This window comes from Berghia stephanieae, chromosome 3 (assembly GCF_034508935.2).
Source record: "Berghia stephanieae isolate SIO BIC M18660-M18661 chromosome 3, UCSD_Bste_1.3, whole genome shotgun sequence".
Taxonomy (NCBI): Eukaryota; Metazoa; Mollusca; class Gastropoda; order Nudibranchia; family Aeolidiidae; genus Berghia; species Berghia stephanieae.
In genome coordinates this window covers 79,838,009-79,863,480 of record NC_088362.1, presented here as the reverse complement: position 1 = coordinate 79,863,480, position 25,472 = coordinate 79,838,009, and the positions used below count along the sequence as shown (strand labels likewise).

The 25,472-nt window shown below is 33.5% G+C and overlaps 1 protein-coding gene across 1 annotated transcript in view; it reads left to right on the top strand.

Moving 5' to 3' along the window:
* The first annotated feature begins 76 nt into the window (after positions 1–76).
* Positions 77–25,472, top strand: part of LOC144968559 (trafficking protein particle complex subunit 10-like) — a 25,510-nt gene continuing 114 nt past the window's right edge. Inside the window, exons 1-24 of the mRNA XM_078907034.1 lie at positions 77–239; positions 3,766–3,847; positions 4,725–4,857; positions 5,240–5,433; positions 6,795–6,990; positions 7,300–7,411; positions 8,155–8,402; positions 8,894–9,040; positions 9,997–10,114; positions 10,461–10,534; positions 11,951–12,042; positions 12,566–12,706; positions 13,422–13,525; positions 14,153–14,298; positions 14,632–14,769; positions 15,056–15,292; positions 16,506–16,650; positions 17,652–17,887; positions 19,256–19,356; positions 20,047–20,173; positions 20,830–20,994; positions 21,496–21,682; positions 21,977–22,093; positions 23,007–25,472. The exon at positions 23,007–25,472 is cut by the window's right edge and continues 114 nt beyond it. Coding sequence (XP_078763160.1) covers positions 212–239; positions 3,766–3,847; positions 4,725–4,857; positions 5,240–5,433; positions 6,795–6,990; positions 7,300–7,411; positions 8,155–8,402; positions 8,894–9,040; positions 9,997–10,114; positions 10,461–10,534; positions 11,951–12,042; positions 12,566–12,706; positions 13,422–13,525; positions 14,153–14,298; positions 14,632–14,769; positions 15,056–15,292; positions 16,506–16,650; positions 17,652–17,887; positions 19,256–19,356; positions 20,047–20,173; positions 20,830–20,994; positions 21,496–21,682; positions 21,977–22,093; positions 23,007–23,254 — 3,516 coding nt within the window. The 5' untranslated portion in view covers positions 77–211 and the 3' untranslated portion in view covers positions 23,255–25,472. The remainder of the gene's footprint in view (positions 240–3,765; positions 3,848–4,724; positions 4,858–5,239; positions 5,434–6,794; positions 6,991–7,299; positions 7,412–8,154; positions 8,403–8,893; positions 9,041–9,996; positions 10,115–10,460; positions 10,535–11,950; positions 12,043–12,565; positions 12,707–13,421; positions 13,526–14,152; positions 14,299–14,631; positions 14,770–15,055; positions 15,293–16,505; positions 16,651–17,651; positions 17,888–19,255; positions 19,357–20,046; positions 20,174–20,829; positions 20,995–21,495; positions 21,683–21,976; positions 22,094–23,006) is intronic.

Genomic DNA, 25,472 nt, shown 5'->3' with positions numbered 1-25,472 from the left:
GGTCAAGGCCAATAAACCCGTTCTCTATCTTACAGAGAGGAGAGCCAAATTGATGCATTCTCCTCACAACGAAGTTAACATTTGGTTTAAAAAATGCAAACAAGTTGACAAGTGGGTTGGGCACCAAAGACATTGTTTTATCAAAGATGTTTTATCAAAGATGTTTGTTTTATTAATGAACTGATATAAAAGACAATCACTCAATACAAATATGAATGAAGCAAAACCAATTGTGACCTGTAAGTGACTTACTGAATCTCTTTCCAATTTTGGTGGTCGCATTATTATTACTAAATAATTAATCCACAATAATTTTTTTTCGTAGTGTTTTTATGCACCTCCGTTGACGGTGTATCTTAACGGATCGTTTTTATACACCTCCGTCACGCATGCGCATTCCACCCAATTTCATTAGCGATATTGTTTTTCTTCATTTGGACATGGCGAAAGTTATATTGTGACATCTGTAGGATGTCTTTGTTAATAAATTTATATAAAAATATTAATAACTTAAAAAATCGAAATATAAAACCAGAAAATAGAAGTTGCATTGAAGGTAAAATAATGTTTGAGAAAGACCTTATTAAATGTGAAGAAACGTCAGGTGGCTCCGTAGCGCAGTGGACAAGGTGTCAGACTCCAACTTTGAAAGTACCGGGTTCGATTCCCAATGTTGACCTTTTTTTTTTTTTTTGATTTCTTTGTTTTTGTTTGCTTTTTTTTTTCTTTCTTTTTTTTTTTCAAAAACTTTTTATCATGTTTTTAAAAAAAAACTTCAATTTTAATTATCTAAAATTATTTATTTATTTGAGATCAGTATTTGTGTGCCATGTTTCTTTTTACTTTTGATTTTTTAAATTATTGTTATTATTCTTTAATTTATTATCATTGTACATCGGGATCACTAAGCAGCGTGCTAAACTACAATCTAAAACTATTTAAACCTCATGGACGTATGCAGCAACAACTTTACCATCACCGCCAGCGGAGGTGCTTAAAAACGGTGCGTTTTTGTACACCTCCAACGGAGGTGTATAAAAACGCCACCATTTTTTTTTTTGTTCAGTTCGAGTGGCTCTCCTTTCTGTCTCTGTCGCTCAGTTACAAGCATCCACTCCAGTCCCAGTGGCCTAGAGAAACCAAAAGGCCAAACGATCAAAATAATGTGCAGACAAATGACATACGATTTGTGCAATTGGAAGATATGAGTTATGCATCTTATTTGATTGGTTTTACATTATTTTTACGTTAGTACACAGACTCAGACACAGTACAGACAGTGCACAGAGCTGAGTATTCATATCATGATTCACCAACTCTCAACTGTTTTCTCTGCTTTTGTTATTATATAATTTGGTGTTTGTGTTTGACCATTCAATTTTCTCATTTCAAGTCTACTTTAGAACACTTTACATTACAGTATCAAGATGATATTTTCCTATTTAGACAGCTACACAACCAAGGAAAGTCTCCACGAAATTTAGGTGACAAGAGTTAGAGCAATCGCATTTAGGTGACAAGAGTTAGAGCAATCGCCTCATTTCATTTAAAGTTAAAGAGACAGCCAGAGACTACGGACGATTATCTAAGTGGCAGAATTATGAACCGATTCTAGAGATACATCCGTCCTAGGCATACAGATGCTTCCAGTATACAAGTTCTTCAAACCCCTATCGGCTCAGATATAACAGACACAGAAATAAAATGCAATATAGTGAACAAATAGTACGAAAGTGTGTTTACTATAGATGACCCCTCAGTGCCAAACATAGGTAAAAGCAATATATCATCTATTCCAAGAATCAACATAACCACATATGGTATACGAAAGCAGCTGCAACAACTAAACCCATCCAAGGCAGCAGGGCCAGACCTCAAACCAACTAGAATACCTGAACAAAGGAAGAGTGCTTACCGACTGGAAGCATGCCCTTATATTCCATTCTATCATGGAACACTACAACAAACGCAACATACCAGACGACCTCCAGCACAGCTTCAGGAAAAAAATGGACATGCGAAACACAATTAATCAATACAATAGAAGAAATTGCTAGACAACTAAAAACAAATTGATCTCAGATTGATTGAAACAGATTGATCCTGGTACAAGACTTCTCTAAAGTATTTGACACTGTACCACACAAATGATTACTTTAGAACTTGAACCAAGCGGAATTCGGAATATTAATATGAGGGGTAATGAAACAAATCAGCCAGATAATATGGAACAACAACTGCAAAATCTTCTACTTTGGTTCAGGGGCTGGCCTTGCAATCAAATGCAACAAGTTGTCATTGACGGAAACTCAGGTGAAAAATGTATTGTCTAATCAGGAGTACTGCAAGGAACAGTACTTGGGCCTTTATGGTTTTTGATGTTTATAAATGACCTTGGAAACGAATTATCTCCACAAACAAGGCTTAAACTGTCTGGAGAGGATAGCCTTCTTTTAGTAGCACAGATGCACATGAACTCCAGAAAGATCTTGATTCCCTCCAGATGTGGTCAGATACATGGCACATGAAGTTCCATCCATCAAAATGTTATGTCATGTCAATATCAAGCAAGAAAGAGCCTTATACTCAAAATTTCACAATGCATGTTCATCCCTTACAACATGTGGCTCCATAAAATACTTCGGAGTCCATCTCATTAAGAAACTAAAGTAACAAACCCATATAGAACATATCACAGCAAAGGCAAGTAGGATACTGGGGTTTCTCAAAAGGAACATAAACCAATGTCCACGAAGAATTAAAGCCCAGGCTTACACAGCATTTATCAGGTCAGTATGAGAATATGCCAGTGCTGTGTTGGACCCCTACACAAAAAAATGACATAGACAAGATTGAAAAAGTACAAAGTGCAATGGCAAGATTCGCAACCGAAAGCAAATCCAGAGACCCGGGTTGTGGGACTCTCTCCAGTCACTTGAATGGAAACCATTGAAAAACCAGCAAAGGTATCCCGTATTGTTGTTACTTTACACAAAACCATCAACGACCCAAATTCACCCATCATCATCCCAGACTACATAAAAAGCGAATCAGATAGGTACACTACACTAAGATAGAATGCATCACAATACATACAACCATTTACAAGCACCGACACATACAAATACAGCTTTTTCCTATGAATAATAAATGACTGGAATGTCCTGCAACCAAACATTGTGAATGATGAATGCTTGGAAACTTTCAAAACAGTTTTCAATGCATTTGCTCGTCAAAGTAATCTGTGACTGTTCCCTGTTTTTGATTGGACTGTAACTGAACATTTGCTGAGATGGGCCCATGGGGCCTTTTGCAAATACAAGCCATTGAAGACTGAAGATTGAAGAGGGATAGATATCGGTCCATGTTGCAGTTGAGTGTGTTTATGTTTTTTTACTCTTCTGTCCACCAACAGTAATTAGGCATCTAGGTCTGGCCCCTACCAAAGGGTAGTAAGCAATAGTTGCTGTCCGTTTAACACTTCAGAAACTGGGATAAACCGATTCCATAGTTTGTCTGGCTCTGGGATTTTTGATGCATCATGCTGTATTTTATATTGTATTCATTTTCAGCTTGTATGATAGGCATGAATAAAAATATTTTTTCTGAGATATTTTTAATTGATTAGTGAAACATTATGAGGCGCATTGCCCCTGGCAAATTCATGGAAATATGCTATATATAATGTTCATATTTATATTGTTTTTTAGATATTTGATCTTGCAAAATGTGTCATTGTCATTCCTGTGTCATTCATCATTTCAGATCATGGAAATCAAAACCTGTTTTCTTCAATACGACAGCAGCTTTGTCAGGGTTTACCAAAGCACTTTTGTGAATGGAGAAGGTAATTATTCCAGAAAATAAAAGACTACCATGACAAAGGCATGCTTAATTATGCTATTATATTCTGATTGCACTTTATGTGCCACAGCAAAACCAATGGGATCAATAGTTTTTACTCTTTGACTTCCCAACGGTATCCAGTCCCTTTGAATTTGTTTTGTTTGCAGAAGTTGACATATTTTGCTGTTAATTTTTTTCATACCAATTTGAAAATAAAAATCCTTTTTGTGAGGACCAAAAGAAGTTTGATTTTCAGAAGTTAGACTGAACATTACATTTCAGGTATCCATGGACAAAGTTAACTAAATCTGCACACTTTAGGTCATTTACATGCAGGGTTAAATTTTACTTTAACTGTCATCTTGTCTTCTTGTTCTCTTCAAAAGATCAGTAACAGCAGTGCCTCTCAGATTTCAATAAAACCCGATTGACATCGAAGTTACTGCTTTTTCTAAATGAAAAATATTAGGTCTGTAGTTAAAACTAGTATTATTAATATGAGAAAGTAGGATTAATTGATTAAAAATCTGATCTCGCTGTTCAGTGGTCAAAATTGACTTAAATTTTATCTTTTTAAAATAACTGGATGTTAAAGGCCGTTGAAAAATGTCTTTAAGCATGGGGTAAACCTTTATTAGACTATTGCTTCATACTTTAAAACAATATCACGTGTATTCTTTTCTTTAACTTGAATCTATTGTTGGTCCTTAACAACTACAATGCCTCAAGCATTTTCAAGAGATAGCAAGTTTTTCAAAAACTATGTATTTAAATGGCTGCTCTCTTGCTTAGTTATAAATCATAGCAGAAAGATGAATTCTTTATTTTTTATTTAATTAATTAATTTATTTTTAAATATTTTTTTTGGTCACCTTTAGATCGTATGGCCGCCCCCCTCGATCAGTATACTTGGATGTGACTTATGTACCCTATGATGATGATATTTTGCCTGATGAGGAAGAAAAGACTCTTGTTAGTCGTCCATATTTTCATATTTATTGGACAGATTGTGTAAGTTAATGGGAATGATACTAAATGTTATTTCTAATCTTTCTTTACAATTATTATTCTATATTTTTTTCCCACCATAAATTGATTAAAAATGCACTAAACAACAAAAATTATAGTATCCTATGGATTTTACAATGCAAGAGACATTGCTGTCCGTAAGGCAAGTGTAATTATCAAAGTGTAAGAGTTCATTATTGCACATACTTGTCTGTTGTTAAAATGTAGATTAACTCAGTTTTTAAGAACAATTGATAAGAGAAATAGTGTTCTTGAATTAAATTTTCAAGGTATTGGAAATACTTGACCCTAGCTTATCTCTTTTGTTTAATGCAAGATCTTACATATTTAATGCTATTTATCCATTACTATTTGGGTTGGTAAGGATTTGGATTCGTACAAGCAAACAGTCAAGGATGATATCGCTGAATGGCAAGCAGCTTTAAAGAATAAAAATATCCAGGACTGGCTGATAGTTGTTGTGACCAGTGATGAAAGCAGGGTCAAGGCCAAGCTTCTTCCAAGGTCGTCAGTCATGGACAAGGTCAAAAGTGATTTTTGCAGTAAATATTCGGAAAGGTGAATTTATATTTTCAAAGACTTTATATTATTGGACTTTTCCCCCCAAAAAATATTTTTTTAATTAAAAAAAATATATCAAACTTTTCTCTTTTTTTATCGATCATTGTTCATTTTCTTTGCATCTAAAAACACACACTCTCATATCTAAGGTTTTTGAAATCACTTGAATCAAACTTCTGTTGTTAACCAATTTTGAATATGTGCCCAAACTATGAAGACTATCAAATAATTTTCTTGCATTTTAGTAAATCGATATGTTCTTCAGTTAAGGAAACGGCGTCAGTCAAGGAGCATTGAACTTTCTTTTATGCTCAATGTATTGTCGTTTGCAATTGGTATTGCATTGCCATTTAACCCTGATGTTTAACTCAACCATTCATTTGTATGCAAAGGGTTGATGAATTATAAATTACCTGGTGATGATGGAATGTTCCAATTCTCATGAAATTTTTCAGGCTTACATTCATTCTGTACATGGTCACCAGCTAAATTGGTATAATTCTCCCATCCCTCTTTCACCTTAAACAATCCTTCAAAATAGAAGGTGTTAGGTGTGGACTTAAACCAGAGCATTAAAAAAAGGTGTGAATGGGCCAAATCGAGTGAGTTGGAAGGATGAGATAAGAATTCAAACCTGCAATCATCTGCAGCATGATGCGGCGGTGCATTGTTTTGGAAAAGCAGAATTCCCTTTTGAAGATTCCCTGGATGTTTTGTAGCCAACCCATGCTTGAGTCTATTAAAGAGTTGTTGTGAGTCGTATTCCCTGTTCATTGATTTGTTCTTTGGAAGACTGTCATATATAATGATGCTTTTCATGTGCAAAAATATGATGAGCATAACCTTTAGCACATAGTGGTTCATCTTATAAAGACATGGAGGCTATGCTTTAAAATAAAACAAAATTTTTAAATCTTTAAGGTGAAGGCGGTAACCTGTAATAGGATGAGTGATTAGATTCTTTTTAGTTGTTTGTGAATTGTTAGAGAAATTACATAAGTCTTCAATGGCCCATGTTGAAAATTGCTCATCAAAAGGTGAATATCTAATTATGATTTAATCATTCTCAAATATGCTATAGCATCACTAAGTTTTAATCAACATTTACATGTATGGACTGCTATTGATGTAAGCTTTGGGTTGCTCTTCTGTTTTGACAATGGATTGAATTGAACAGTATTTCTGGTTGAGAAGGTTTAAAAATTGTTGCCATGCATCTTTTTAACTTTTGATGTTGATGTATACTACTATTATGGAACATTAAAGTTTTTAAAGACTGTTTTAGAAATGTATTTATATTTTTTAATGTTGCAATATTATTTATTTTCATGTTATCTGTTTACTTTCATTCTGTTCAGGTGTATTGCTCTTACAGACCCTTTGAAATTGGACTCAAAATCATCAGAATCTTGGACTCAGTTATTTGAACGTTTAAGACCTCTTTTGTTACAAGCTTTTAACCAAGTACTCCAAAAATACGAAGAAAGCATGCGTAGCCGTAGAGAGAAAAGAAATGAACATGGATGGAATTATTTCTCCTACTTTATATTTCAAGTAAAGTTTAATTAAGGACATGTTGTAATCTTTTGATGTTGTGTTATTTAATGAACTTTGCTCCTTTTAAGTATTTTATAACTTTAATTCCATACTTTCCACCCACCTGTCTCTTTTTTTAAAACATCGTTGTAAATCTTTAAAATACATTTTTTGCTTTCAATTTTACTTTTTACTAAGTGTTTGTTTTTTGGGTTTATCTTGCTTTGTGTTGTCCAGGTCTCAAATTACTATCGTCATTTTTTATCAATATTTAGCTAAACATACTGTAATCAAATGTGGATTTCAAATTTTTATTTTACATTCTAGGAGGAACTTGCATTTATGCTTGAGATCCTGGGACTGAAAGAAGATGCCCTGATTCAATATGATGAGCTAGACGCCATGTTTGACCAATTTGTGGAAAATCATGCAAATGGAAGTAAGTGGCAAATGATTGTCTTCATCTTGACCCAATAATGAATAAAATTTTATATTCTGATTTTGAAAAATGATAATTACATAAAGAATGTTTTTATTATAGTCTCAAAGTGATGAAATGAAAATATTTTCATGATCTTAGCTATCAATTCTCTATTGGGTTTTTAAATTTTGTTGATTTATGCCAAATCATACTAGCATATACCACACACTCGACATATATACACACATACACACCACAAAACAACAACTTATAAGGTCACACATTTACATTTTCTTCACTAATCTTTAGGCTTTCTCTCGTGAAGCTGTGATGAATGAAACAAACTAACGAAATCAATTCACTCTAAATTTTTTGTATGCACATGTTGGCATTAAAAATGGATATCATCCAGTCCAATCATAATGTCGTACCTTCAATACTAAAGAAAGTGTGACATTTGTGTGGTGTGGAATGGTGTCAGGTTTTGGCTCTTTATCACAATAATTATCTCCTCCTGTGACAGATATGTTTTCTAGTTGACAATTAAATTTTTCATAACTGTCAGAATCTCTCAAGTTGTTGGGGAGGGAATTCCATAAACTTATTGTACTTGGGGGGAGGGGGGGGGGAGGACTGAATGTTTGAATTCAATCGAGAGTGCTATACATGTTCTTAATTATAATATTGAATATCGCTTCCCTTTATATAATAAAATATATTTAAAAAAAAAAAAATCCTTTTGCCCATTACCTTTATTGTAGAGGTTGTGAAATGGCTGACACCCTTGATGGAGCCATGTACCTCATGGGCAGGTGTGTCCCTCGCTAAATCACTTGATCTTGACCTTCGTGAGGAGGTTAAGTTGAGTAATGTCAGTCTACTGGAATTTCGCAACTACTTGTTCTCTCGACAAGCTGCTTTACTGTTTCAAATGCATCGGACATGGGAAGTTGCCCAACGGGCAATGGGATTCTTGTATCATACTGTGGCAGAGATGAAAGCTTTAGAGGTATTGACAAGTTGTTTTTTTCTTTCTTTCTTTCGTTTTTGTTTGTTTGTTTGTTTAATAGTAACTGATAAATATGATAAAATTTTGTATAGAGCTCTAAACTCAGAAATACGAATTCTTAAATTTCATTGGTTAAAAGAAAAAAAATTGCACAATAATTTTTTTATAAAAAGTGCTTTAAAATTGATTAAGACACTGTTTTATGAATGATCTGTAGTATGGTGTTCCGCACAGACAAATAATAATAATAATAATAATAATAATAATAATAATAATAATATAATAATAATAATAATAATAATAATAATAATAATGATGATGATAATAATGATTTTGGTAATGGACATATTTTAAGATAAATTCATGTTCATTTGAGTTATGTGCTTTACTTATTTAGCAACTAGGTTTCTTTATATAGTTTTATTTCTATTTTGAAATGTGTCATACAATTTTCTAAGTAATAACCTTTTCCTCAATTTTTTCATTATAAGATCGAAATCCCTAAAGGTGCATTGAGTTGTTGGGTATTCTTAAGTTGCTTGGAAGTTCTGAACTCATGCACTCAACAAAATAAAACAAAATTGGATGAAAAGTTTGCTCTTCATACTGCCAACTTGTGGGATTTTGCTCACAGAAAGGTAATCTTTTAATTTTCTTTCATTTTATATACAAACATGCCAGCATTTATACTTATTATTTATACTTATTACAAATCTATTAATTAGAAAAGTAAACATTTAATTTAAAATTTAAGCTGAACACTTCACAATTTCTTTTCTTTCTTTTTTATTTGAACGATCTTAAAACTAATATCATTTGAAATTGGATTTCGAAGTATTTAAAACTAAATATAACTCATGACAGTATTAAATCACATACATCTTCTTGTCATATTATGTGTTTCCAGTATAAGATATACCAAAGACAATAAAATATGATGTGCATAAATGTGTTTGAAACTATTGGTTCAATATTTGATCAAGGATGATGAATTATTAATCTATCAACCCTATATGAAAATATTTGTATGAAACATTGCCAGACAAAAAAAAAAGAAAGAAAAATACAACAACAACAAAAATCCAAAATATCCCAAATAATCATCCTGCCTTGACTGGGATCGAATCTCAAACTCATATTTTCAGATTGTTATCTTACACCAGTGCCTGCTCCCTATTTTGTCACCAAGAACATTAACCCTTGTAAACACAATCCCGTCTTCATTTACCTGTGTCTTCATCTCCTATTTAAAATAAAAGTTATACAATTCCCTTTTATCACTCCCAAGGTGACATTTGTCTTTCGGGTCAATTTCAATGAAGGCTGGAATAACCCAAGTATTAGCGTCGCAAAATGAGTTAGAGCAAAGTGGCTTGCTCTAGGCCACAGAGTGCTACATGGATTTGAATTCAGTATCTTTTGGGTACAAAGGAAAGACAACTATTATGTCATTATGCTCCCCACCCCCTTTGAGTTTCAAGAAGCAATATTATATGCATACAACTGAAAAGCTCACAGATTCTACTTTTCTTATTAATACAAAAGTCTTCTCAAAATATAAGGTTTATCAATTCAACCATATTTTTCTTTCCAGCTTTATGAATTAGGTCATTTATGCAGTTTAATGCCAGGGTTAGTCCCAACATCGGAGCAGTTGAGTCTTGTTGTTGATTTGGTGTCTGGCATGGTTGTTCCAGAGGACGGGAGTCTTGGTAGGGATTGACACTGCTTGGTTTAATATATTTTAAATTGTTTTTTGTCGGTTTTTAAAAAATAGATGGTCTAAATAGTAGACCAACTTTTTACACCCTTATGTTACTTTTTAATTAAAAGGAATACTTTTTATTTCGTAAATGTATATTGTATTGTTTATCTAAGATATATTGATACATGTATTTAACGATAGTGAATTTAGATGAATCATCAAGTATGGTGTTTTATAATTCTGCTGATATTACCTCTGGTTTTCATGTATAAAAGCTACTCACATTTGATTTTGTTGAACAATATTTCATACCAAAATAATCATAATATATTTTTTAAACATTTTTATTTTAGCCCCAATACAAACACCAGTGAACAAACTAAGAGAATCATTGTCGTCTCCAGAATCATTTAAGAAACACTACTTGGTAAGTAGAAAATGTTTTATTACTTATATCAGGGGAGCAAGAAACAAAAGGGTCTGAATTTTGAGGACTTGTAACTGCTTAACTTACAAGTATCAAGGTAAATTATTTATAATTGTGACTCAGTGTATCAAAACAGAATTTTGTCGAGGTGAACTTGACACGTAAAATGTTTTTTAAAAAAACAAAACAAATTCCCTTTATTCATCCCATAGGGGAAATTTGACTCTAGGGTCTATTCCAAGGGAAGACTGGAATAACCCAGGCATCAGCCACAGTGCAGCGCCACAAATTGAGCTAGGGTGAGGTGACATGCTCAAGGCCACACAGCGCAGCGGCGGTTGATCAAACTCTGGACCTTTCAGGTACAAAGCAAAGACCGTACTGCTGAGCAACACTGCTCCCCATAAACTAAACTAAGCTTATAACATTTGAGTTAAAATAAATGCTCTCATGGAGTAGAGTGAGTTTTGTGAACGTTAAACAAATAATTGGATTTTCATATTTTGTTCGTTTTGAATTAAAACTCAATTTTCTTTATCTAGCTTATTCTGACATGGTGTTATGTTGATGCGATGAGTCACATTCTATAGATTTTTCAAAATTTCATTGATATCTAAAGATAACTGACCTAGATGGGAAAAAAATATCATAACGACACAAATACAATTACTAATTTACTCTCTCTCTCTCTCTCTCTCTCTCTCTCTCTCTCTCTCTCTCTCTCTCTCTCTCTCTCTCTCTCTCTCTCTCTCTCTCTCTCTCTCTCTCTCTCTCTCTCTCTCTCTCTCTCTCTCTCTCTATAATTAAAAAAAGACTGGGACAGTAGTTAAAGATAGCAGTGGGACAGTAGTTAAAGATAGCAGTCACAATAGAGACAATGATGATTTATCTTTGCACATTTGTGTATTCAATGTCTGTGTCTGTTTCTGTAATTCAATTTATTACATTCACGTTCTCAAACATGACATTTTATTTTCAGTTTGACCAATAACTTTAATACATTTTTATTACTGTTTCTCTTGTAGATAAACTAAAATGAATGAGGATCAAATGAGACTTCACAAAAATGATATAAGGCTGGGATAACATTGGAATTATATCCTTTCTTTTCATCCTCAGGATAAATTTTTCTTTTAGGTTTATCTGGAGAAAAGACTAAGATACTCCAGGCATCAGGCTCAGTGCAGCGCGGCATAGTAAGCATAAGGGACTAAGTTTCTTATTCACAAAAAAAAAAAAGATGTAATCTGTGGGACTCAAACCCAGGTTGGGTCAAATCAATGCCCTATCCACTCAGCTCTCTCTACATCGTAGTCAATACTTGGATTTTTAAAAGTAAAAACAGAATGTGATTTAATTATTTTAAAACTGTGTTTAGTAAATAAATAATATCTATATTTTAATCAATCAATACAGGAATTGTGTGAGCAAGCAATGGGGACATACAAGTACATTGGGCGATTCCGATCGTCTCGAATGATTGGTAGAGAAATAGCAGATTTTTATGTGTAAGTATTTATTTTTCTTTCATCTGAGTTTTAAAAAATTTATTAATTTCAAGCAAGCTGTCAAATTTTTGTTTGGATTCTCCATATTATTAAACATGTTTGTTTCTATTATTGTTTGACCATAAGATAATAATGTAAAATTTACGAGGAATAGTACAACTTTTTTTAAAAGGTGATTTGTGAAGTTTTTAGTGAGGTGTCTTCAAACAGTTGGGTCCCTATTTCTAGGTTGTGCTCAGGGCAGTGTAACGCTGAGTCCTTGGAAGAGGCTATTTACTCCCATTCTCTTTCTGTGCTCAGGTGTAAAATCAGTACCTGACTGAAAACAGTGTTGTGTCTGTTGACAAAAGATTATAATTGCACTTGGCAGGAATTTTTTTTTTTATCCCATATTTTGTGCTACTATTGGCTTTAGACCCCTTATACGAGCTCATTCGTTTAGTGGATATTGGGCAATATAATTCGTTTTCCCTCTTTAGTATAAATTTTGTCATTATGCATTTATTGAAATTTTAAAAAAAAGGAAAATCCAGGAGCCACAAAAAGCTGAGAATTTCTATGTGGATGCAATTCGTATGTACCAACAAGAGGGCTGGCACCAGTTGGCTGATGGCACAATGAAGGAACTGGCGCAGTGTCAGAAGATGCTTAAAGGACATAACAGGTATGATAATATAACGTCAAGCTTTTCATTCCATTGAATTGTTATGGGTTATTAGTTATTCATTTAGTTTATGTTCAATTATGCAAGAAATAATAAGCATAAGAATGGATTAACCATTTCATTAAGTTTAGATACTTTTATAGATATAAAACTATCTTTCTTGATAAATTTACTTCTCGCATGACATTTTTTTCTTGTAAAAGTATGATATTCTTTAGTGATAACCATTTGCTTATGGATATGGTTTTGCCTCCTTTTCCTCAAATGCTCTTTTATTTTATTATTTATGTGGCATCAGTGGCTTTGATATAAACGTCCTGTCTTGTAACAAGCAATGTAGAGCATGGTTGGTGATTAGATGGGTGACAATAGTTGCAAAATTCTGTCCCCAGCACTGCATATTTGAGTAAGGTACTTTACACACATTACCCCTCTTGACGCAGATCTGAACAAAAGTGCCTGGCTCCAGGCAGTGAGGGATATCATGAGTACACATAAAGGATACTTAAAAAACGACATTTACTTTGTGAAGTGAAAATTTGGTTCCATTTGACTAGGTGGAGAAATCAATAAATTAATGAAACATGCTGAAAATATGAAAATGTGATATATCAATTTACATATTTGTTTATTCGTTTTATTTGTATATTAACTTTCAACAATGTCTCTCTGTCTCTATTTGAACCAAATGAAATCTGTATTCGTCAAACTTCAGCTATGTCAAAACGGCGTGTCACATTGCATGCAGTTTACACTTACCATTGAAAGACAAGGAGGAATATTTTGACGAATTTCTTCAAACTCTTGGAAATGTAGAAGGCAAGTTGCTTCACTCGAATGCTATTTCTATTTTGACTTGTTAATTTTCATGATGATAATACTGAAGTCCACTTTTTGAATTTCTTCTTTTGAGGTTTTTAAGTTTGTTGACATGACACTCGACTTCTGACCTTTAGATCCCTGGTTCAATTCCCATTTTGGCAGGGCAAAGTTAAGTCTCTCACAATACTTAATTCAAAATGAATACCTGGCAGGTTACAGCATTGTTTATGTCGAAAAAAATTATAATGGTGCCTTACTGGCGTCATCTCCTCTGACACATTAAGTATTGCTGTTGGCTTGAGACCCTTGTAAAGCAATCTTAGTGCATTAAGTAGATATTGTACTGTTTAAAAGCTCATATTAAATTAAATTTTTCATAAAGCTATTATAGAGAACTAAGGAAAGCTGCTATTTTGAAATGTTGTAAAATTCGTAATGCTAAGATATAAATTATAAACATTGATAACAAAGATAATTTTTTCCCTGAACGGATATTCTATCTCTTTTGGGTTCCTTATGTTTTCACTGGAAATAAAATCACAAATGCTCATTCAATGTCAAACCAAGCTTAATCTATATAACTATTCGACGAAGAGATTATTTGCTTTTCAACTACAATTTCAGATGATCTAGAAATGCGAGCATCCCAAGCATTTTTTGTTGACTTTGCATCTCTAGACCAATCATCTGTGTGTATCAATGACAGTTTGACCCTCAATATTCATATAATCAACAACTTTCCTAAGCCGCTCACTCTTGACACTGTCCAGGTAATTAATTAAGTCATTTACAAAAGGTAAATTGACAAAGTCAAACAATATGAACTGTTCATTTGCATAAATAATTATTTTCTGTTTCAAACCTTCTATGTGTTAAACGTTTTGATAAACGTGATATGATATTGAAGTTAAAAATTTAATATAAGAATTCAAGTTAGCTTGAAATGGTGCCATCTATTTTTTTTTTTAATCCACCTTTTTTTTTTATCACCTTAAGTTATAACTTATGATAGTAAATTAGTGAATAAATTGTCATCTATTTATATAGCGATTCTAATCCTTTTGTTGCTTTTTATGTTTTTTTTTTGTTTTTTTTTAAATCAGATTTCAATTGTACCTTGTTCTGAAAGCGACATAAGAGAAATGCAGATGCAGCAACAACAACGACCACAAAAACCTGGGGGCCACAAGAGAACTCCCAGTGCAACACATTTTACTATGGACCAAATGACTAATTTTCAGGTACTTACAGAGCTAATAAATAATTTAATGAATAGATCTGTTAAATGGCATACTATCTTTAATAAATAGCCTGTTTCTGACTTGTGTAATTACAATGTGTAGCATATGGTTTTCTTCTTGCCAATGTGCGCCTAAAGTGCGGCATAGAGGATATGGTCTTTACCCCCCAATGAAATTCATTTTTAGCAAAGGGCATCCCTTACTAATGATTTTATAAACTTGTTTTGATATTTTGTTACAAATGTTTAATCTTGTTCTTTTGAAATTTACGTTTTTTGAATCACAGCCAATCAAGAAACAGCTGCCATCTAGCATCACATTTCGAGCCACTGTGGATCATCAGAAAAGAAGAGTAGCCTCATGTGGAATCATATGTGATGAAGCCCATGCTCTGTTAAAGAGAACGGACAGTTCCTCTTCTGAGAAAAATACCACTGTTGAAAAGGGGGACTACTCTATTTGTTTTAATCAAAATAATGTGACATTGCAGCCTGGACCAAATTCTCTCTCTTTCACACAAAAAGTATGGTTATAAAATTATATCTTAAAATAGAACAAAAATAAATAAAATCCCCTTTATTCACACACAAGGGGAAATTTGTCTTTAAGTTCTATTCAAGGGAAAACTGGAATGACCCAGTCATACGCCACAATGCAAAGACCATACCACTGAGTCAAGCTACACTTGAATTTGATTGGTTAATAATTTGGCTTGACCCTTTACCTCGTGTGTGAAAAGTCCGTGACATTTTAAGCAATAAAGAAGCTAGAACTCCACGACCTCTCTCCTCCCCTCTTCTCCCACCCACTTGCTGACAAGGGATTTGAGTGAAGAGAGCTGATTTTAGTCAGACAAGGAGAGAGTTTTAACTACACGTGTATAGTATGTAGAACTTTCTTTCATTGCATGTGTGCATAATCTAACACACCCACAAGCAACAATGGAGGATAATTGACTTTCATAGCCTTTTATTCAACTTTTCGTAGTTGACTGTCTGACGCTAGGTGACTGAAGTCTTGTTTGCCTAGGCTTTCACAGTAATGATCGGTAAAATCATTCATTTTTTAAAATTGTAAAAACTATTATTAGATATTTTTTGTGTTTTTAAACTATTGATAAAATATCCAACTTTTAGAAAATGTTTTTGTATCACAACTTATTTTTAAAAAATACAAAGCAGATCAATTTTTGTGACCACTAATGCGTAAATTGTTCCATTCCTCTGGCGAGTTGCCATTGCCTTATTGATTTCCGGTAGGCACGTGAGCCTTACTTGAGTTAAAATTTTATGTCCTCATTCTACTCCTATCTATGTTTTGCAATAAAATAATAATTGGGTTACTGTGAAGTAGTTGAAGTAGCTGAAATTTCACATTCTTATTTCCAATTACATTATGTACCTTATCAATAATGTATTGTAGCTTTACAGTTGTTGTGACACTTGGCTTGTGACCTGTAAGCAACGCAAATTTAGGTCCTTGGAAAAGACTCTTTATTCATATCTACATTTTCTCAACATACTCAGGTGTAAAATGAGTACCTGTCCGGTTGTAACATTGTGTCTGTCAAACAAAGATTATAATAGTAATAGTGCTTTACTGGCGTTATGACTACTCACGCATGTTAAATGTTCCTGTTGACCTGGGATCCCTTGTAGAGTTTTTGATCACATTAAGTGAATAAAAGATGACATGAAAAAAATATATATATATTTCTCTAATGTTTAATGTTACAGATTTCTCAAGAGGGAATCTATAAAATAGAACAGATGTGTTTTTCTGTTCACTCACTTCACCTTTTAAAGCCTTTGTCATCGAAAGAACTGGTATTCAAAGCCCTCACTGTCCCTCCTCAATTTGTGTTGAAGCCAAAGCTTACTGGTAATATGATCATCATTTATTTCCATAAACAAAAATAGTATACACAGATATTTTGGTTCGTGGAAAGCGCTCAGCAAATGCCATTTATCATTATTATTATTATTATTATTATTATTATTATTATTATTATTATTATTATTATTATTATTATTATTATTATTATTATTATTATAATATTATATATTACATTATCATCATCATCATCATTATTATTATTATTATTATTATTATCGTTATATGCTTTGTGCTTCATTCTACAGCGCATATTAGTGCCCTTCTGTCACGACTAGGCATTTTCTTTGTTTCATATGGATGGCCAGGTTGAATAGATTCTACATTGCAATTTTAACATGTGGAGATATTTTTAAAGTAAAAAAATATTGACTTAAATTTAGTCTCAAGAAGTTCGCACACATGATATTTAAACATTCACACACTAGCTTTCAAAAAAACAAAAACATTAATGGATAAATTACTTCTCTTTGGAAGGCTTGTTTACTCATTTGGTATTGACTCACATGGTAGAGTATCAGACTCGTATATGAAAGACTTGTGCTTGGTTCAGTTTTTTTGGGGTATTTTTTTTCATTTCCACCCCTGTCTACCAGAAACGTGTACTCAGCAATACACCCTTGTCCAAGCTAAAGGACAGTACAAGGGGAATTATAGATTCATGGTTATGAAGTGTTTGAATGGAAATCTTAAATTCTTAGTTTATTCATATCGATATTTACTCCAACATTATGCAAGGTGAAAATGTATAATGGTATAGATTTAATAATGGTCTTTAGAGAGTATATGTTTATGAAGAGATCATAATATCTCATTTTTTATCCACACCGATCAAAATAAGTTTGTCTTTTTCTTTGGGAGAAACATTTTACCCAGCTTTTTGCTTCAAAACATTCATGAATATCACTATTAGTTTTTGCTCTCATTGATATTTTCAGTGTTATGTTTTCATTCACTGTTGAATATATTCTGATAATTTCAAATGACAGATCATCTCATTTCCGGCATAGAGCAAGAGGCAATTGTAACTTTCACATCTGGATCACATAGAGTTCCAGATGGGTCAGCCATAAGTTTTACCTCATCACCCGCCATTACAATCTGTAAAACACCAGAATGTGAAGAATTACGCCTGCCTCCACTACCTGCCCTTACTCCATGTGATATTCCAGTTCTTGTTCGATTTGGTTTAAAGGCTGAAACACCTCAAATTCAGCCTTGTAAGGTTAGTTAAGAATGCTTTTTTTTATATAAGTTCATGTTTTAATTATAGTGAGCTTTTATATAGCGAAATATCCACTAAATGTGCTCAAAGCATTTTACAAGGGGTCCCTGGCCAACAGGAACACTTAACATGTAGGACGTTAAATGATGCATGTTAGGCAATATTACAATTTTTTCAGACAGAGATAACGCTGTTAACGACCAGATACTCATTTTACACCCGAGTACAGTGAGAGAATGTGAGTAAAGAGCCTTTTCAAAGGATTCAACTATGCGCCAAGTGAGACACGAACTCAGAACCTACTGATCTGAAAGCGAGTGTCATACCACAAGACTGCATAGCTATTAATCCTGTCTTGGTCAAAACTGTAGGCTATGTTGTTAGGTTAGAAAATATGAGATGCACCTTTAGCATTATTATCTCTATTGAATGGTGCCTTTTGGTGTAATAATATACCATGCATTGTACCTTTTTAATTATTTTTTTTTTTTGTGTCTGAAAAAATTGTAATATGCCTAACATGCATCATTTAACGTCCTACATGTTAAGTGTTGCTGTTGGCCAGGGACCCCTTGTAAAATGCTTTGAGCACGTTTAGTGGATATTTCGCTATATAAAAGCTCAAGTAAATATGCAACTCAGGCTTCAGTGTGACTAATCTCATTGTGAAAAGAGTAAGGTTTGCAGTTATAAAGTAGTCCTTTATAGCCATAAGGCCCATGGAGCCAGAGTTAATCCTGGTTTCCGCAGCATTAAACAAAAAGTAAAATTACATTTTACCAGATCTGAGAAACCAGGTATTTAACCACAGCTAGATAGTGGACAGAAGGGTTGGAAATAAAAACTCAACTGAACCTGGGATCAGTACCGGTCACTTTGCTTGGGAGGCAAATACACTACAAACTGAACTGTCAGGACTCCATTTACAATTATAACCAGATAAATAATGGGGAAAAGTATGATTGGAAAGAAATGAGGTCTTGCTTAAAAGGATAAAACAAATGTGTTGCCTTATTATTCTTAGTTGCAGAGTGGAATATATCAGGCAGGGTATTCATTCATATATTTGGACATTGATTGTTATTACTTTTTGTCTTTATTATAATTTGATCAAACCATTTATTTCGAAATTGGACACTATCACTTTTAAATAATAATCTTTTCACCAATGGGATCCAGCAGTATAGATCACACCATTAGTCATGTAAACAACTTTTGTTTATAACTACAGTATGCTGTTTATTGCTGGTATATATTTTTAAACTCTCAATAGTTGGGGATGGTTTGATAATTTTTACAATGTTAATAAAAGTAAAAATATTTTATCACTAGTCGTGTGTATTTCAACTTGATTTATTATGACCACAGGTAAAGATGAAAATGGACTCTTCAGATCAGACCTTTGAGGACGAGGTTCAGTTTGTTCATCCATTTCAGGTCACCCACAAAACCATGACAGCTGGTGTCCAGTAAGTTATGCTTTTCCTTCTTTTGAGAAGTTGCTGTCTTATTGAAAGGCTCCTATTGTAATGGAGAGGTCAATCTTTACATACTCTTTCTCTCTTCTTTGATGGTCTAAATTCTCTATATCAATGATTGGATAATATATTTTTATAAGATGTTAGTAAAAATACTAGACATGTTACTTATTGTGTCAATCTGGTATCATCTGGGGTAAACCAGATGATGTAAAGTGAATTTAAAGTTAAAAGGATCAGAGATATGATCTTTTACTTTTAACTCCTCATAAATTTATTTAATTCTCCTTAAATCTCATTGGTGGTAATAATTTTTCTGTGTTTTGGTGATTAATGTTTACACAGTTTGAGTGAAAGGAATGTTTATATAGCAAGTGGTATTGGACATTGGTACGTCCCCATATTTACGGAATTGACATTGGATAGTGGACTCTCTGGGTCTATAATAGGAGTTAACTTTTGTATATGTATTTATAACATGCACTGAGCGTCACACAGTGATGAAAATGCTCAATATAAATGACATGTATTATTGTTTTTATTAATAAGATTTTTTAAAATTTTGGTACAAGTCTCATTTTTCTGGGTATAAATTCAATTTTCATCACCTAAACATAATACCATTTTGATGCAGTGGATCATACATTATAGTATTTGACTAATTCTCTCTTTCTTTTCCAGAAAATTTGTCCAAGTGGCAGTTCATGGCTTAACAAAAACGTATTTTAATCTATCGAATGCTTCATTATCAGCCCTGGATTGTCCCAATGTGGAACTAAGCCCGATGAACCCAGTGGATGCAACTTATGTTAGTATTTATCATCCGTGACAAATTCAAAGATAAAAATGGAGTTACTCTGTCTTTGTCCTCATCCTCTCATGTTCAATATTTGTGTTGTGTGATGCAAGTGAGAGTTCACAGCGGAAAATGCATACCCTTGTGAATAATATAGGGAATAAAATTATCCCTTCTATTGTGTAACCTCTGTGGTGCAGTGGTAAAACGTCTCACCAGGAATCTGAAAGTCCGAGGTTTGATCTCCAGTCAAGGAAGACTGATTTTTGGGGATTATTTTTTTCTTGAATTTTTTATTTCTTGCTATGTCTAGCACTGTTTCACTTTTTCAGTATTTATCATCGAGGGATTATATTCAAGTTGAACATTCTGTTCCTCTCATTGGCTTTCTGTGCTTATCTGTTTAAATCGTGTTTGTGTTCTCTTCAAAAATATCAACACAAGAAGAAGATGATACTCTTTGATACTAGAATATATAAATGGATCACATAACTATACTGCAGCTGTCATTGGGTATGATATATAGGATCTCACCAGTTTTAAATCAGATAAAAACTATAGAATTGGGGGGGGGAGGGGGGGAGGGGGAGGAGAGGAGGAAAGAAAAGAATAAAATGACACAAAGGAGTAATGTTATTAAAATGTGCCCTACATTCCTTTTCCTGCAGCCTCTTTCGAAGAATACAAGTGTGATGTTTTTGTGGAAAATGAATATCTCAGTAGACGTTCTTCCAGCCTTAGACTTAGTGTTCTCCTGCCAATACTCAAGTGATCTAGATTCGAGTGGACAGACAAGAATGTTTTCAAACTCCTTCACAGTCAAGGACTTTCAGGTTTCTATATTTGAATTTTAAGACTTAACTTTTTATTTTGCGTTAATACAGAAATAGTTTAAAATCCTTGAATTTTTAAGGGAATGTTGTGGAAATTCAATTTTTTAACCTTTTTCAATTAATATTTAGAAATGGGAATATATCTAATAGTTAATTATGAAATAATTGATCAATCTTTTGTGCCTGTGTCTTGGTGAGAATTTTGGAATAGTGCTTACCTGGACACGCTGGTAACATAATGCATCTACCTGTGCTCTTTTTGAAACTTAATTTTCTATTTCTTGGTTTTGTTTTTTTTTTTTGAGTTTGGGTTTGGTGGTTCCATCATTTTTTTTGTTTTTTTTATTTGTTTTTTTCAATGGTGGGTGGCAATCGCCTTACACTCTAAAAAAAAAAAATAAAACAAGATTCATTTCAGTTTCCATTTGTTTAAAGCAGTTTTAGCAGTTTTTCCTGAATAATGAAGATTTCCCGACTTTTTTGTTTCTATCTCTTCAACAGACCCAATTCATTCTTTCTTATGATGTATCCAGTGTGGAAGAGGACAAGGCTTGCATGACTGGTGAATCAGCAATTTTAGATATTAAAATAAAACAAGCACCTAAATTTCCTCCAGCAGATGGAATCAAATTAGCCTACACTGTGAAAGCCAATGGAACAGAATGGGCTATTGGTGGGAAATCATCCGGTATGAGCTTTTAAAGATTTTTTGTTTTTATTTTTTTTTTTATTAATGAAAGAAAGAAAAGAAATGAGAGGGTTGGAGGAAAAATGAAAAGGAAAGAGAAGGCAAGAGAGAGAGAACGAGAGAAAGGGAGAGAGAGAGAAAAAGAGAGAAAGAGAAAAAGAGAGAGAGAGAGAGAGAGAGAGAGAGAGAGAGAGAGAGCACTGCGCTTATATTTGAGTTAAACGGTCTCATTTGCATTTTCAAATAAATGAAAATTCAATTCTATCTTAAATTCTATCTTTTCCCATTTGGTAGGTATGTTCACCATGAAAGAAGGCAAACACAACATTGTTTTAGACGTGGTCCCCATGCAACCTGGACACCTCCATTTCCCACTGGTCACCCTTTACAAATACTCAGATCTTTTAGATGGTAAGTTAGAAATTGCTAACAATTTATCGCTCTAACCCCTTACTTTTTAATGGCTATCCTATTTTAAATTGCTCTTGGAAATCTTGGGATGAATTTTATTTGAGTAGAAAAAACAGACACAAACAAACAGTAACATTTTTGCTTAGGTATAAAGATAAAATGTGACTCACTGTCTCAAAACGGTACAGTACTCTCTGGACTCGAGCAGGCTCTTAGGAGAAGCCCCCAAAAATATAAAAATAAACTTGAGCATTTATAAAGTGTGTCATCTGGGTAGGGTCTCTTCTCCTATCACAATGGACAGAGAGGTCACTTGTCGTGTCTTCTATCCCCCAATTCCTGTTTTCCAACTTGCTTTTTGTCTTTGTCTTGGAATGAGATTACTTGATTTTGTCCTAGCCCTAGCTTGAGCTTTTGGCTGAGAGGGAAACAGTCAAATGTTATAGTTTTGGGAGATGATATTTTTTTCATTGTTAATCATCTATACGTTATGCACTATCATATTAATGATTTTGTTTTGAATATTTTAACGATTTGTAAGCATATGAGTGTTCCCCTTAATGGGATCCTGTGCTTTTGTCAGGATGAGTCTTTTAAGTGATCTCAAACTAAGCATACTCTTGGAATCTACATCTACTTTCTGTTTGAACCATACCTCATTGTCTTCATCTCATGTGCTTTTATTTGTAAATCTAGAATTTTTGTACTATCCTATTTTCTTCCCTTTTACTGGCTCTGAAATGACCTTAATGTGGTGCAAGTGCTGTAAAATCCTTAAAAACATAAAACAAATAAAATAAAGTGTGTATAATTACTCTACTGCAAGTAAAAAAATTTTTTTACTTTGTTTTCTTTTGTTTTACATTCATACTCCCACCCAATTCATATATGTTTTCTTTTGTTCCCGTATTAGAACAATCGAAAGTTGAGGCTGATGAAGGGGATGATTCAGACAATGACTCGGCCCTCTTGAAGTCACCTCCACAACACAATGTCAAGGAGAGATCAGAATCCACATCTTCGTCTGCATCACACAGTCTAGTCACAGCACATTTGCTAGAGTTTAGCCCCGAACAGGTCTACAACCAAAGCATGAACAGACAAGTTCATATCACACCTTGTAAGACTAATGCAAACATTGATATTTCATTAGCAAATTGATGAGGGGGGGAAATTGAAGATGGATAATTTGAAACATAATTAATTTTTTTTTTTTCAATTGACAAGACTTTTTTTTTCTTTTAAACTATATTCTCTACCTTCACTGGGATTGACAATGGTTAGGTATTGTTGGGACCAAATGAATAAACAATTTTATAATTGTATTTTTCAGTACAATATGTTAGATTCAAGTTGAGAATCTATTCCAAGGCCTTATCCATGATCTAATTTGTTCTAAATTCAAATGCTTCATTTTACCTCCAAATAGTATCTTATATGATAATGCCACTTTGTAAAGGCAAGTAGATAGCTTTTTGGTGTAATGATATCTTTGTAAATGTGCCTTGGTATAAGGCATTATATCATACTCCACGTAGAGAGGGAATGCTTTCAACTCAGTCTTGTTTTGTGATGCTGCCACTGCCATTTGCAATATAAATCTGCCCTAACCAACAAAAGGACAGTATCTGGGCTGACCCAGATCCAACCAGTTTTGCCGCAATTGACACATTTAGTTTTTTCATTCATAACTCTTTAATTTTATTACATAGTGGAAGTCTTCTAACATTAAATGATAGCTAATGACAAATTGCGTTTTTCTGTTAGTCGGCGATTTCATTGACGTAATATGTTGCGTAATATTTTGAGATACTGTTCTTTCTTGGTTAAAGCCAAGCAAATAACTCTACCTGTAACCAACAAAAGGACAGTATCTTATACGACCGTCTCACATACTGTTCACCCTGGTTAACTGCAACGCAAAATGCCTCGTCCGTATTCACCAAAAGAACAGTATCTCAGTTAAGAATATAGCAAAATACGAATAACTCGATCGACAAACGTTTTACGTCAGCGAGGGCGAGCACTCGCCATCATGGACGAGTGAGAGGCAAGGCTAAGTGTGGTTGACCTGGCGTGAGGGTAATGAATAAATTATCTCTGTCAAGTTTGTAGGCGTGCCTCTGATATAATATTACTACATTAGACTATTCCTCAATCTTTTAGACCCTGACTCCTTTTTCAAGATGAGTCTATTTTTATTAAGCATAATAGCTTTAATTTACGCTTATTGATGATTTTGGCTATCTTGTAAATTAGACTTTAATTGTGTATCAGGGTTTTGTCATTGTACAACGATATTGGGGTGAGTGAGTGATAGTGAATTAAACCTAAGAATAGCTGGAAAATAGGGTATGTCCCCCTTCCCCCGCCCCCAACACGTACAACACACATACCTTTTTGTTTTAAAATCAATATCTTCATTGTCATAGGAAACGAAAAGCATGAAATGGAACGAAATCTGTTGGTACATTTATACTGAATGAAATAGGCGACATCATTCTTACTAAATTTAAAAGGTGCTATGAGCTAATAAGATGAACAAAAAAAATATTTTGTCTTTAGCTAATTTCGCCCACAGGGAGTTACAATAGTACAATTTAGATAAAGCAAGGGAATTAATTAAAAGTTCTGCTACATTAAATTACGAATTTTGCTTATTTTATTCATTTCTATGTACATAGATTGTATGGTGTTATTCACGTAGCAGCTTGTTATGGAAATATGTTTATCAATGATGACGCTAAGGTTTTACTGATTTATTTGAAAATTCTGTTGTGCTATTTCCGAGAGTAATAGGTGAATTATTTGCCTTCCACACATTAAAATCTCAGTTTTACTATCATTTACTGTCATTTAATTTTAACTTGTTATGGTACATTCAAGATTTAATCTCATAAAACAGCTCGAAATTCGTTGTATTAAGAATTGTAAATTACTTGGGGGTACTGAATCATAAATTTGCGTATCACCAACATTAAAATGATAACTCAGATTGAATCTGGATATCACACGAGAAAGGGGGTGCTTATACAGAAAAAAAAAGGACAGGGCCAAGAACGCACTCCAAAGTTTAGTAAAACTTGTTCTGACTGAATACCATTCACCACGACAGTCTGCCATCGATCCTGTAAATATGGTGTAATCCATTTAAGGGCAATTCCTTTTACGCCGAACTTATTTTCTAGTCTTCTTAACAAAATGTAATGGTCAATTGTGTCAAAGGCATCTGAAAGATCTTAAAGGCATAATAAATTGGGTATTGTTAGCATCCGCATTATATAACAAAAGATTTTAAGAAGCGCCGTTTCAGTACTGTGTTGCTGTTTGTAGGCTGACTGAACTGTTGTTCTTAAGATGAGATAATTGTGTCAGTACT